The sequence below is a fragment of the Lynx rufus genome, unplaced genomic scaffold (assembly GCF_022079265.1).
Source record: "Lynx rufus isolate CCGP_SWC_20201006 ecotype Redwood Valley unplaced genomic scaffold, mLynRuf1.p SCAF_9, whole genome shotgun sequence".
Lineage (NCBI taxonomy): Eukaryota > Metazoa > Chordata > Mammalia > Carnivora > Felidae > Lynx > Lynx rufus.
In genome coordinates, this window is record NW_025814897.1 from 49,441,669 (window position 1) to 49,456,434 (window position 14,766).

The window sequence follows — 14,766 nt, forward strand, 5'->3', positions numbered from 1 at the left end:
ATTATTATTACTCTGCTTATAAAAAAATATTTTTCCTCAGGGCACCTGGGTGGCTCAGTCAGTTAAGCCTCCGGCTTCAGCTCAGGTCATGATCTCACAGTTCATGAGTTTGAGCTCTGCATTGGGCTCTGTGCTGACAGCTCACAACATGGAGCCTGCTTCGGGTTCTGTGACTCCCTCTCTGTCTGCCCCTCCCCTGCTGAAGCCCTCTAAATAAATATTAAAAAATACATTTTTTCCTCATGTGTCACAAACAATGACACTGCACACCTCTGAGGATGCTATACTAGCCAGTATATATGTATATGTAAGTATGTGTGTGTACATATAAAGTTTTATACTGTTATACACATAACTCCTTTAATCTTTACAACACTTTACCAAGTACAAATTATTAACTATGGCTTAAAAATAAGGCACAGAGAGGTTAAATGACTTGTCCAAACTAAAAAGGGTTATGACCAAGATTCAAACCCTAGCTTAGACTCTTAGCTACTCTTATATACTACTTCTTGAGAGAGATAAATGTGTTAAGAAGGACACCAACCACAGCAAAGCTGGAGACCTGAATCTTTTCCAGTGTCTTCCTGAGTTGATCTACCTCTGCGCGATACTCATCCAGCTGACCTTCTAATTTTTCTCTGCGTAGCCGTTCATACTGCAGCTGGCCCTGCAGCTCCTTGATTGTCCTATCAAAAAAAGTTGTTTTCAGTCAGTCTTCAATATGAGCTACCAATTATTTTTGGCAATAGCGAAAAGCATACATGCATTGTATTTAAGGCAAATAAAACAAAGAAATAATTTATTCAACAAATAGGTACTGAGAGTCTAGTATGAGCCAGCACTGATCTAGACACTGGGGAACGAAACAGGCCAAATCTGCCTTCCTCAGGCTTATCTTAGCTATGGAAGAAGACAGTAAAGAAACAAGTAAATAATATGGTATGGGGGAAGGTGATGAATGCCAAGGGAGAAAAAATTTAAGCAAGAAAGAGTAATATAAAATGTCGCCAAGGAGGGGATTAATACTTCAGACACAGTGGCCAGGGAAGGCCTTCCTGAGAAGGGGGCTTCTGAAAAAAATCCTAAAGGAAATGAGAGAGGTAATGACGTAGACATCTGGGGGAAGAGCATTCCAGAGGGAATAGCATGCGCAAAGGCCCTAAGGCAGAAGTATGCCTGGCGAACTGGAAGAAAACCAGAAGCCAACGTGGCTGGAGTAAAGTATAAAAGCAAGAGTAGTAGGTCACAGAGTCAAAAGAGAGCCAGAATAAGCAGGGCCTTCTAAGTCACAGCAAGAATCTAGGCTTTCACCCTGAATGAAGTGGGGAAGCCATTGGAGGGTCTGGGCAGAGAAACAGCATGAGCTTAGACTTTTGTTTTGCTTTCGTATTTTTTTGATGATCTACAATTTGAGTAAAATACAAATATTAACTGAACAATTCAAGGAGTTTTGATTAATGTGTAAACCTTGTAATCACCACAACTGCCAAGATACAGACTATTTTCATTGCCTCAGAAAGTTTCCTCGTGTCCTTCCCAAGTGATCTTCATTTCTCATACGCAACCACATTCTGAATGTCTATCACGTTAGATTAGTTTTGCCTATGCTTATAAATGAAATTGCATATTACATACTTTTGTGTGCTTGACTTCCTTCAGTCAACAGTATGTGAGATTTACTGGACCCAGATTTTAACATGATTACTCTGGATGCTGTGTTGAAAAAGACTTCAGGGTTTGGGGACAGAGAATTAGGGGGCAGGGACAGGAAGCTGGAAATGCATCAGGGAGATGTTAAAATAAATCCAGACAAGAGATGATGACACTTGAACCGGGATATTTTTCTGCCTTGTTGCTGGATAGTGGGGGGGGAACAGAATTTCCGAAGAAGGCTGGGTGGGATGTCAGGTTCCTGTGAGGGCGATCTAAGAGCATCAGTAGTAGCTCTCTCATGGAAGTGAGCGGGGTTGAAACTGGGAATAGGGAAGAAGAATGTCAACTGATTCAGCAAACAAGAAGGGAAATTCATTCCTAGGACAGAGTAACACCACTGGTGCTTTGCTGTATTGTGACTCTGATCTAAGTGATAACAAAATCAAAAGGACGTCCCTCAAACCAATGCTTATCCAGTGTTTCTTTCCAATTAGACCTAAAAGCACGGGTTTGTACCTAAAGAATAAATGTCTTAAGATGTACTCAACACAAAGTGGTGAACAAATGCTACAGAAGAATTAAAGCTCACTCAGAAGACACTGAAGTCTCAGCTGACATGAAACTACACTCGGCACAAAGGCTAAAGCAATCTTTGGGGGAGAATCTGTTCAAAATCACATCAACAGGATAACCATTTCACAATGAAATGTGAATATTAGCATTAAAAGTTCCATTAAGGACTGTTAAAAATCATAATCATCTCAGATAACAGGTTTGGAGTCAAATAGACTCAGGCTCAAATCCTGGCTCCACTTCCCATCCTTTCTCCTGCCTTTGTGACTTCATGAGACTCACTTAACCTCTATATTAAGTCTTGGTTTCCCATACACGTAGTAAGACAATAGCTCCTGGCCCCGTGAAGGCTGCATGAGATAATGTATCTAAGAAGCTTATCTAGTGCTCAGCATACAGTAGTGCTCAGAAGTTATACAAACAGCCATAGAAGTACTAAGCTACCTTAGAAGGAAAGCAAAGAAAACCAAAGTTTAAAGCTCATTATCTAGGGGAAAAAATGCTCCAGTGTGAAGAACTTTTCCAGACCACAAGGGTTTTCACCCAGGCTCTTAAGCAAAGGCCAATACTAAAAATATTCTACACCTCAAAACACTTTAATCAATGTAGAGGCAGTGAACACCTGAGATACCAAAAAGACCTCTAATTAAAAAGCAATTCTTCTTTTTGTTTTGTTTTGTTTTGTTTTGTTTTGGTCTGCCACAGCTTCCTAGTGTCTAAAATCCCACTAAGAGGGCATTTTGGCTTACGGCTTTGACTTCAGTTTAAATTCCCAAGTACCTGAGGCTACATTGAGAAGAGGGTGGAGGAAAAGGAAACAGGTCCTAAGAGTGTGAGGGACTCAAGCAAAGGAAAGGGAAAGCAGAGTCCATGTGGGCTGCTCTTTACAGACCCATGTTTTGATTAGGCCAGAATCCCTTGTCCTGTCTCCCCTTGTTCCCCATCTGGTGGGAGGAAGTGAGCACGAGGCACCCTCTCTTCCAGCAACACCAAATGTGCAGCAAGGCGATTCAGGGTGTAGGCAGTGACAGGTGAGGGCAGCTATGGAACCCCTCACTGCCCCTGGACACGACCACATTCTCTGATTGGGCAGGACAGTCGGGGAGCCCAGGACCGGGTCTCAGATTTACAAGCAATCAGTCCAATTTGACAGGAACAGGTAGAGACTGTTGGTTGATAAGCTCAAAGTAGGTGTGGTCTCAAAAAAATAGAGTTTCAGTTTTACAAGATGAAAAGAGTTCAGGAGATCGGTTGTGCAAAACTGTGAAAGTACTTAACACCACTGAATTGTACCCTTAGAAATGGTAAAGATGATACATTCCATGTTATGTGTATTTTACCACAACCAAAAATCATCTTAACATCTTCTCCATCTGGGGGCTTAAGAGAAAAACTGGCTGGAACCTTACACCCTTTGGTGAGGATGGAAAAACAGGTGGTCAACAAACCCTTACACAGCATTTAGAAAGGTAACTAAAAGCAAACCATAATAGTTCGGAGGACATTACTTTTCTGACTCAAGCTGTTCTTTCTTCTGCTTTAGATCTTCTTCTGTTATCCCTCCCAAGTGTTTATAGTTGCTCTCAGCAATTTCCAGCATGTGTCTCAATTCAACAATTTTCTTATAAGCTCTCACTGCAAGACAAAGTTGAATAGGAACCTTGTTTAGACAGATAACAGCTCATGTGTTCACAGGATGCTGGTCCTGAAACATGCTTCTTTGAGAGCCAGTGCCTCAACGCTCTGGGGAAGGGGGTGAGGGGAAGATGGCATACACATAGAGGATAAATATCAGTAACAGAAGATTAGGGTGAACAAGCAGTGAAATACCTGATCCTTTTCTTGCTATGGGAGGATGTATCAAATTGCTATGGTTATTAATACTACAAACAGGAAGGCTTAAAAAACACCCTGGTTTCTTAGGATTAGTGGTGTATTTGAAGACCATGCACAATCTACTATATGTAAGAAAATTAGAAAAACTGAAATATGCTTGATTTATTTTTTTTTAATTTTTTTTTTAACATTTATTTATTTTTGAGACAGAGAGAGACAGAGCATGAACAGGGGAGGGTCAGAGAGAGGGAGACACAGAATCTGAAACAGGCTCCAGGCTCTGAGCTGTCAGCACAGAGCCCGACGCGGGGCTGGAACTCACAGCCCTCACGGACCGCGAGATCATGACCTGAGCTGAAGTCGGCCGCCTAACCGACTGAGCCACCCAGGCGCCCCAGAAATATGCTTGATTTAAAATAAACCAGATCTAACCCAGCCCCCCAATTTTTTTTTAAGTTTATTTCTTTATTTTGAGAGAGCGAGAGCACACAAGCAGGGGAGGGGCAGAGAGAGAGAGGGAGAGAGAGAATCCTAAGCAGGGTACACACTGTCAGCAAGGAGCCTCATGTGGGTTTCAATCCCATGAACCATGAGATCATGACCTGAGCTGAAATCAAGAGTCAGGCACTTAACAGACGGAGCCACCCAGGAGCCCCAGCCCCCTAATTTTATCATTAGTCACTTGTAATATCTATTTAAGCAAGAGAATACTGAGGGAAGGAAGTTTTGAAAGCTGCTTTTAGCTATTATCCAACTACCAAAACATTTTTTTTAATTTTGTTTTCTAATGTTTATTTTTAAGAGAGAGAGAGAGGGACAGTGTGAGTAGGGGAGGGGCAGAGAGAGAGGGAGACACAGAATCTGAAGCAGGCTCCAAGCTCTCTGCTGTCAGCACAGAGCCCGAAGCAGGACTCCAACTCACAAACCGCAAGACCATGACCTGAGCCGAAGTTGGACACGTAACCAACTGAGCCACTCACACGCCCCCCAAACTGAGTTTTCTATCCTTGTGGCAGTGGTTCTTAACCTTGGGTGATTGTCTCCTCCAAAGGCCATTTTTGCTCGTCATACTTGGAAAGTAACAGACTGTTGGCAGCTAGAGGCATGGGATGAAACTAAAATCTTAAAATGCACAGGAAAATCTCCCTCAACAAATAAGCATCTGGACCAAAAGATCAATAGTGCAGAAGTTGAAAAACCCTGCTTTATGGGACCAGGTTAGCAAGTCACAGCCTCTTCTCCCTAACACTTAACACACGGATTTCTCTCTCAATAGGTTATAGAGCTGCAGGTTCCAAGCTACATACATCAGAATCAGGGTCTCTTTAAAAATGTATGTGTTTGTGCCTCATACCAGACTTACAACTTCAGGTACTGGTACTAAGCCCCTCAGACAATGTTGATGGGCAGACAGGTTTGGGAACCACGATAACCAGCAGCAACAGTAGAATTTAAGAAAAGAGAGGTTAAAGAAGATCAAAAGAACTGTGGCTATTTAGCTCATATAAGAATTCTTTAATATCCAAAGGCTATGTTTTAAAAGAGCTGTCCTATGGGGTCATCAGAGTTAAGAGCTAGGATTAAATGAGATTAGCTCCAGGAAGAGAGATTTTTAACTCAACAAGGAGAAACTTGTCAACAAAAACAGTAAGAGCTATTATGTATTTCTGGAGTGCCTGTGATGTGCAAGACATTACATTAAGTTCCTTACACATTTTAATCCTCACAAGAATGCTGTCAGATGAAAATGGGATCCCTGGAAAACAATGAGTGTCTTGTCACTGAAGGTGACTCAGTGGATGCTGGATGACATGTGACAGCAATGTTGAGTCAAGAGCCAAACTTCAAATGGGTATAGGGTTCTATGATGCCATAGTCCTAAATATAATTTACTAAAGAATGCTCTAAATTGAGGCTCAGTCCCAGGAATTGTCTATGTCAAGAAATCCAATCAGTCCCCTACAGGTGCTCTGGCAAAATGCAGTGTCCCAAGAAGAGGTCGTCTTGTCCTTCAGGTTTTGTTCTGGAATAAAATTAAATAAGGACGAGAAAAAAGCCCATAGTTTCATAACTTCACTAGCTACAAGCACGCCAGCTAGGTACCAGTGAGCTTCACTGTACAGCAAGAGTTTAAGACTGCATTTGTATCAAACACACCACAGTAGGAAATGGTTCTAGTCACATTCTTGGTCTGTCCTAAAACATCTTTTCAAAACGTTGTGATTCACTGACAATGATCCCCTTACAAATCTCTCTTACTCAAATAATTTCAGAAGTAAATTGAAAGTCTACAAATCAACTACTCATTCTCTGAGGCTCTAAGTTCATGCTACTTCCCAAAAGAATCACCAAAAATTAATTTCAGTACAAACAAAATAAAAAGTAGATAATTGAACTTTATCAAAATTAAAAGCTTCTGCAAGATTTCAGTCCAACAGACATATCAAATCTATACCTATTTATAGAGCAGTTGCTTCTGAATAAGAAATGAGGGCTGACTGAGCAGCTTCTGCACAACAAAAGATGGAGAGACCACATAGAAAACAGCAAGAGAAACAGAGACATGGTAATGAAGGGAATTCCCACTCCCGATGTTGTAAACTACAGTAGGAAGGGACTATGAGCAGATTCGTCTGCCCAGAGGCACAGAAAAAAAAAAACAGAGTTTAAAGGGGCAACTAGAACATAAAGGAACCACCATTAGAACCCTGCCAAACAACAGGGGAGCTGTTGGAACTCTCTCTGAATCAGAAGGGCTGGCGAGCTGCACAGTTCATGTTCCCACTCTACCCTGATAGCACAGATAGATGCAGGGTCTGATGTCCATAGCCAGCCTATCCCCTCAGTAATCCTGGGGCCCCTAGCCCACAATAGCCCCATCAGTTCCACCAAGGCAGGCCTCAGTGAGGTGCACACTGGGACCCTCTGGTCTGCACTCACAATAGTTCCAGCCATCTTGCCAAGGTGACACAGGCTCAAAGTGCCATGCAACATTGAGGTCCATACCATATTGGCTCCAGATAACTTGCCAGAGCATCCCCAGCATAGCACAAGGAACCCCCGGCCTGCAACTACCCCAGCTCTAGCCAATCAGCAGGGAACCCTCTGAATTAAGCACTTTGGGACACTCTGATTTGTACCCATTTCAGCTCTAGCTATCCTGCCAAGGTGCCTTCAATGCACAGAGCCCTGAGCCATATTCACTTCAGCTTCAGCTGTCCAGCCAGGGTGCCCTCTGCATGCACAGCCCTAAGAATGCCCCCACCTACACCAACCTCTGCTCTGGCCATGACACCAGGAGAGCCCCAGCACAGAGTGCTCCAGGACCTCCATTCAGCCAAAGTTCCAGTCAGCCAGCCAAAGTCTAAACAGCATGCTACTCAACAATGAATGAGTCAATGAGGACATCAAAGAATAAATTAAAAAATGCATGGAAACAAATGAAAATAAAACACAATGATCCAAAATCTTTGGGATGTAGCAAAAGCAGTTCTAAGAGGGAGGAGTATAGCAATACAAGTCTACCTCAAGAAGCAAGAAAAATCTCAAATGAACAACCTAACCTTATACCTAAAGGAGCTAGAAAAAGAACAACAAATGATGCCTTAAGCCAAGAGAAGGAAGAAATAAGAATCAAAACAGAAATAAATGATATAGAAACTAAAAAAAAAAAATAGAAAAGATCAATAAAACCAGCTGTTTCTTTAAAAAATTAATTGATAAACCTCTAGCCAGACTTAGCAAAAAGAGAAAGTAACAAAATCACAAATGAGAGAGGAAAAAAATAACAACCAACACCACAGAACTACAAACAATTATACGAGAATACTATGAAAAACTATATGCCAACAAACTGGACAACCTATAAGAAATGAATAAATTCCAAGAAATAAATACATTATCAAAACTGAAACAGGAAGAAATAGATAATTTGGACAGATTGATAGCAAAGAAATTGAATCAGTAGTCAAAAAACTCCCAAAAAATGAAGTCCAGGACCCAGATGGCTTCAGAGGCAAATTCTACCAAACATTTAAAGAAGAGTTAATGCCTATTCTTCTCGAACTATTCAAAAAAACAGAAGAGGGAAGAAAACTTCTCAATTCATTCTATGAGGCCAGCATTAGCCTGATACCAAAACCAGATAAAGACACCACAAAAAAAAAAGATAACTACAGGCCAATACCTCTGATGAACACAGATATAGAAAACCTCAACAAAATACTAGCAAACTGAATCCATGGGATTTATTCCTGGGTTACACAGGTGGTTCAATATTCACAATCAATTAGCATGATAGATTAATAAAAGAAAGGATAAGAACCATAAGATCATTTTGATGCAGAAAAAACCATTGACAAAATACAACATCGATTCATGATAAAAACATTCAACAAAGTACGTTTAGCGAGAACATACCTCTACATAATAAAGGCCATATATGAAAAAACCCACAGCTAATATCATCCTAAATGGGGAAAAACTGAGAGCTTTTCCTCTAAAGTCAAAAACAAGGCAGGAATGTCCACTCTCACCACCTTTATTCAATATAGTACTGGAAGCCTAGGCACAGCAATCAGACAACAACAACAAAACCTAAAAAGCATTTAGGGGCACCTGGGTGGCTCAGTTGGTTAAGCATCTAACTTTTGATTTCAGTTCAGGTCATGATCTTGCAGTTACTGAGTTTGAGCCCCGCATCAAGCTCTGTGCTGACAGTGTAGAGCCTACTAGGGATTCTCTCTTTTTTCCTTCTCTCTCTGCCTCTCCCCTGCTTGTGCTCTCTCAAAATAAATAAACTTAAAAAAAAAAAAAAACTGAGGATAACAAAAGGCTCAGAATCACTTGCTCAAATATTGCTTCTCCACCAATCTTTCCATTCTGGTTTATGGATATTTGAAAGTCTCATTTTATCATCTATTATTTGTATAGCAGTGTTGTCCAAAAAAACCTTTTCATGATGATGTAAAAATGTTCTTTATGTGTGTTATTCAATATGGTCACCTGTGTCTAGTGACTACTACCCTGGATAGTATTGCTATAGAGTACTAGTTATTCTATTATTAGTTTTCATTTATCTTTGTCTATAAGTGCTGAATTGAATAAATTCATAAGTACACCCTAAAAATAATAAAAAAAAGAAATGGCATCTAACTTGGTAAGAAATAAGTAAACCTTTCACTATTTGCAAATGGCATGATACTATATACATAGAAAACCCAAAAAACTCCACTAAAAAATTACTAGAAATGATACCCCAAGTTAGTAAAGTCACAGGTTACTAAATCAACGTACAGAAGTCTGTGGCATTTCTCTTACACCAATAATGAAACATCAGAAAGAGAAATTAAGGAAAGGATCCCATTTACAATTGCACACAAAAAGTATAAGATACCTAGGAATAAACCTGACCAAAGAGATGAAAGACCTGTACTCTGCAAACTACAAAACATTAATGAAGGAAATTGAAGATGACATAAAGAAAAGACATTCCATGTTCATGGAATATTGTTAAAATATGTTAAAATGTCTGTACTACCTGAAGCAATCTACACATTTAATGTGATCTCTATCAAAATGCCAACAGTATTTTTCATAGAACTAGAACAAACAATCCTAAAATTTGTATGGAACCACAAAAGACCCTGAATACCCAAAGTAATCTTGAAAAAGAAAAGTAAAGCTGGAGGCGTCATAATTCTGGACATCAAGTTATATTACAAAGCTATAGGGATCAAAACAGTATGGTACTGGCACAATAATAGACACACAGATCAATGGAACAGAATTGAAAACGGAGAAATGAACCCACTATACGGTCAATTCATCTTCAACAAAATAAGACTATCCACTGAGAAAAAGAATGTCTCTTCAACAAATGGTGCTGGGAAAACTGGACAGCAACAGGCAAAAGAATGAAACTGTGCCACTTTCTAACGTCATGCACAAAAATAAATTCAAAATGGATTAAAGACCTAAATATGAGACCTGAAACCATAAAAATCCTAGAACACCGGCAGTAAACTCTTTGACGTCAGCCATAGCAACCTCCCTCTAAATATGTCTCCTGAGGCAAGGTTCACAGAGCAAAAATAAACTTTGGGGACTGTATCAAGATAAAAAGCTTCTGCACAGCAAAGGAAACAATCAACAAAACTAAAAGCAACCTACAGAATGGGAGAAGATATCTGTAGACGACGTATCTATCTGATAAAGGGTTAGTATCAAAATATATAAAGAACTTATAAAACTCAACACTCAAAAAATGAATAATCCAATTTAAAAAATGGGCAGAAGAGGGGTGCCTGCTCAGTTGGTTAAGAGTCTGACTTCAGCTCAGGTCATGATCTCATAGTTCGTAGGTTTGAGCCCCTCATTGGGCTCTGTTCTGACAGCTCAGAGCCTGGAGCCTGCTTCAGATTCTGTGTCTCCTTCTCTCTCCACCTCTCCCTGGCTTCTGCTCTCTTTCTCTCTCAAAAATAAATAAATAAACCTTGTTTTTTAAATGGCAGAAGACATGCATAGACATCGTTCCAAAGAAGACATACAGATGGCCAACAGAAACATGAAACTGATCAGGGTAATACAAATCAAAACTACAATGAGATATCACCTCACATCTGTCAGAATGGCGAAAATCAACAACACAAGAAACAAGGATGGCAAGGATATAGAGAAAGGTGAGGCCTTGTGCACTGTTAGTGGGAATGTGCACTGATACAGCCACTGTGGAAAACAGTATTGTGATTCCTCAAAAAGTTAAAAACAGAACTACCCTACAATCCAGCAATCAGACTACTGGATATTTACCTAAAGAATAGAAAAATACTAATTCAAAGGGATACATGCCATCCTATGTTTATAGCAGCATTACATACAATAGCAAAATTATGGAAACAGCCCAAGTGTCCATCAATTGATAAATGGATAAAGATGATGTAGTATGTATATGTATACACACACACACACACACACACACACACAATGGAATATTATTTAATCATTGAAATCAATGAAATCTTGCCATCTGCAACATAAATGGAGCTAGAGTATACTGCTAAGTGAAGTAAATCAGAGAAAGACAAATACCATATGGTTTCACTCATATGTGTAATTTATAAAACAAACAAGCAAAGGGGGTAAAAAGAGAGAGTGACAAACCAAGAAACGGACTCTTGGGCCTTCTTGGTGGCTCAGTTAAGCGTCCAACTCTTGATTTCGGCCCAGGTCATGATCTCACAGTTCACACGATGAAATCCATGTTAGGCTCTGTGCTGACAGTGCAGAGCCTGCTTGGGATTCTCTCTCCCTCTCTCTCTGCCCCGCCCCCATTGATGCACATGCTCTCTTGCTCTCTCTCAAAAAATAAAGACCATAACAAGAGAAAAACAAGGGCATTACATGATAATTCACAGGTCAATACAGGTCAAGAGGATATAATAAATGTAAGTATCTGGGCACCCAACATTTCAGCAGCTAAATACATAAAGCAAATATTAACAGATATAAGGGAGAGATGTAATACAGTAAGAGCAGAGGATTTTTTTTAAGTAGCCTCCATGCCCAACGTAGGACTTGAACTCATGACCCTGAGATCAAGAGTTGGATACTCTACCAACTGAGCCAGCCAGGTACTCCTAAGAGTAGAGGACTTTAAAACCCCACTTACATCAATAGACAGATCATTCAGGATGAAAATCAGTAAGAAAACACTGTCTTTCAATGACACATTAGGCTAAATGGACTTAGCAGGTTTATACAAAACATTCTTTCCAAAAACAACAGAATACACATTCTTTTCAAGTGCACATGGAACATTTTGCAGGATAGATCATATTAGGCCACAAAACAAGTCTCAATACATTTAAGAAGACTGAAATCACATCATCTTTTTCAACCATAACATTATGAAACTAAAAACAAATCCCAAGAAAAAAACTGGAAAAAAACACAAACACATGGAGGCTAAACAGTATGTTACAAAACTATGAACAGGTCAACAAATAAAAGAGGAAATTTAAAAAGAAAAAAAAGGAGACAAATGAAAATGAAAACACAACAGTCAAAAATCTTTGGGATGCAGCAAAAGCAATTCTAAAAAGGAGATTCATGGTGAAACAAGTCTACTTCAAAAAACTGGAAAAACAAATAAAAAATCTAACTATGTGCCTAAAAGAACTAGAAAAAGAACAAAGCCCAAAGTTAGTACACAGAAGGAAATAATAAATATTGGTGCAGAAATAAATGAAACAGAAAGTTAAAAAAAAAATTGAAAAAATTAATGAAACCAAGAGCTGGTTCTCTGAAAAGGTAAAATTGATAAACCTTTAGCCAGACTCATCAAAAAAAAAAAAAAAAAAAGAGGACACAAGTAATATTTGAAATGAAAGGGGAGAAGTAACGGTAACCAACACCACAGGAATATAAAGGAATATAATAGAATACTACAAAAAATTACATGCCAGCAAAGTACCTAGAAGAAATGGATAAATTTATAGAAACATATAAACTTTCAAAACTGAATCAGGAAGAAAACAGCCTGGGTGGCTCTGTCAGCTAAGGATCCGGCTCTTAATTTCAGCTCAGGTCATGACCTCATGGTTGGTGAGCTCGAGCCCCACATGGGACTCTGTGCTGACAGCATGGAGCCTACTTGGGATTCTCTCTCTCCTTCTCTCAACCCCTTCTAGGCTCATTCTCTCTCTCTCTCTCTTTTTCTCTCATCTCTATATTTTTATCTCTATCTCTCTCTCAAAATAAAAATAAATATTAAAAAAAAAACTAAATCAGGAAGAAACAGAAAATCTGAACAGACCAAATACTAGTAATAAAACTGAAATGGTAATCAAAAAACTCCCAATAAGCAAAAGGCCAGTACCAGATGGAGTCACAGTTAAAATCTACTAAACATTTAAATACGAGTTAATGCCTATTCTCCTCCAACTGTTCCCAAAAATAGAGGGAAGAAAAACTTCCAAGCACATTCAACAAAGCCAGCATTACCCTGACACCAAAACAAAAAAGAAACACTGCAAAAAACAAACAACCACCACCACCACCACCAACAACAACAAAAACTACAGGCCCACATCTCTGATAAACATAGATGCAAAAATTCTTAACAAAATATTAGCAAGCCACATTGAACAATACATTAAAAGTATCATTCACCATGATAAGTGGGATTTATTCTGGGATGCAAGGGTGGTTCAATATTTGCAAATCAAGCAACATGACACACCACATCAACAAAGCAAGGGATAAAAACCATATGGTCATCTCAATAAATGCATAAAAAGCATTTGACAAAATTCAACATCTGTTCATGATTTTAAAAACTCTCAATAAAATAGGTATAGAGGGAACAAACCTAAATACAATAAAAGCCATATATGACTAACTCCTAGCTCACCAGTCAATGGTAAAAAACTCAGGGCCTTCCCTCTAAGATCAAGAATAAGATGAGGATGTCCATTCTCACTGTTTTAATTCAACATAGTACTAGCCAGAGAAATCAGACAACAAAATAATTAAAGGCATCCAAATTGATTAAGGGAGAAGTTAAACTGTCACTACTTACAGATGACATGATACCATACATAGAAAATCCTAAAGACTATCAAAAAAATATTGTAATTAATAAATGAATTCAGAAAAGTTGCAGGGGTGCCTGTATGGCTCAGCTGGTTAAACATCCAACTCTTGATTTGAACTCAGGTCATGATCTCACAGTCCTGTGATCCAGCCTGGGTTGAGCTCCACAGTGGATACAGAGCCTGCTTAAGAGTCTCTCTCCTCTTTCTACCCCTTCCCTGCTTGCATACATGTACAGGCACCCACATGTGTGCACACTCCTGGTCTCTCTCAAAAAAAAAGAAAGGAATAAAGTTGCAGAATACAAAATTAATTCCCAGAAATCAGTTCCATTTCTATACATTAACAATAAAGTGGCAGCAAGAGAAATTAAGAAAACAATTCCATTTACAACCAAAAAAGAATATCTAGGAATAAACTTAACCAAGGAGGTAAAAGACTGAAAACTATGTGATGAAAGAAATTGAGATGACACAAACAAATGTTAAGACATACCATGCTCATGGAGCAGAAGAATTAATCTGGCTATCACACCCATACTACCCATAGCAATCCACAGACTCAAAGCAATCCCTATCAAAACACAAATAGTATTCTTCACAGAACTAGAACAAATACCCCTAAAATTTGTATGTAAGTACATAAGATCCTGAGTAGCCAAAGCAATCTTGAGAAACAAGAACAAAGCTGAGGGTATCAGAATCCTAGATTTCAAGATAAACTAAACTGTAGAAATCAGAACTGGCACAAAAATAGACACAGAGATCAATAGAACAGAATAGAAAGCCCAGAAATAAATCCATGTTTTTATGGTCAATTAATTAATCTAAAACAAAGAAATAAAGAATACACAATAAGGGAAAAGGCATTCTTTTCAATAAATGGTGTTGGGAAAACTGGATAGCTACATGCAACAGAATGAAACTGGACCACTTTAGTATATCATATACAAAAACTCAAAGTGTATTAAAGACCTAAATAAAACCATAAAACTCCTAAAAAAATGCAGCATAGTAATTTCTTTGACATCAGTCTTAGCAACATATTTATGGATAGGTCTCCTAAGGCAAGGGAAACAAAAGCAAAGATAAACTATTATGACTACAT

General features: G+C 38.9%; 1 protein-coding gene across 1 annotated transcript in view; it reads right to left on the minus strand.

The window, feature by feature from the left end:
- The window catches only part of ANKRD42 (ankyrin repeat domain 42), a 74,686-nt gene that overhangs the window by 4,699 nt on the left and 55,221 nt on the right, over nucleotides 1–14,766 (minus strand). The window contains exons 11-12 of the mRNA XM_047071972.1: nucleotides 3,738–3,864; nucleotides 548–689 (exon numbers count right to left, since the gene is read on the minus strand). Of these exons, the coding sequence (XP_046927928.1) occupies nucleotides 548–689; nucleotides 3,738–3,864 (269 nt within the window). The remainder of the gene's footprint in view (nucleotides 1–547; nucleotides 690–3,737; nucleotides 3,865–14,766) is intronic.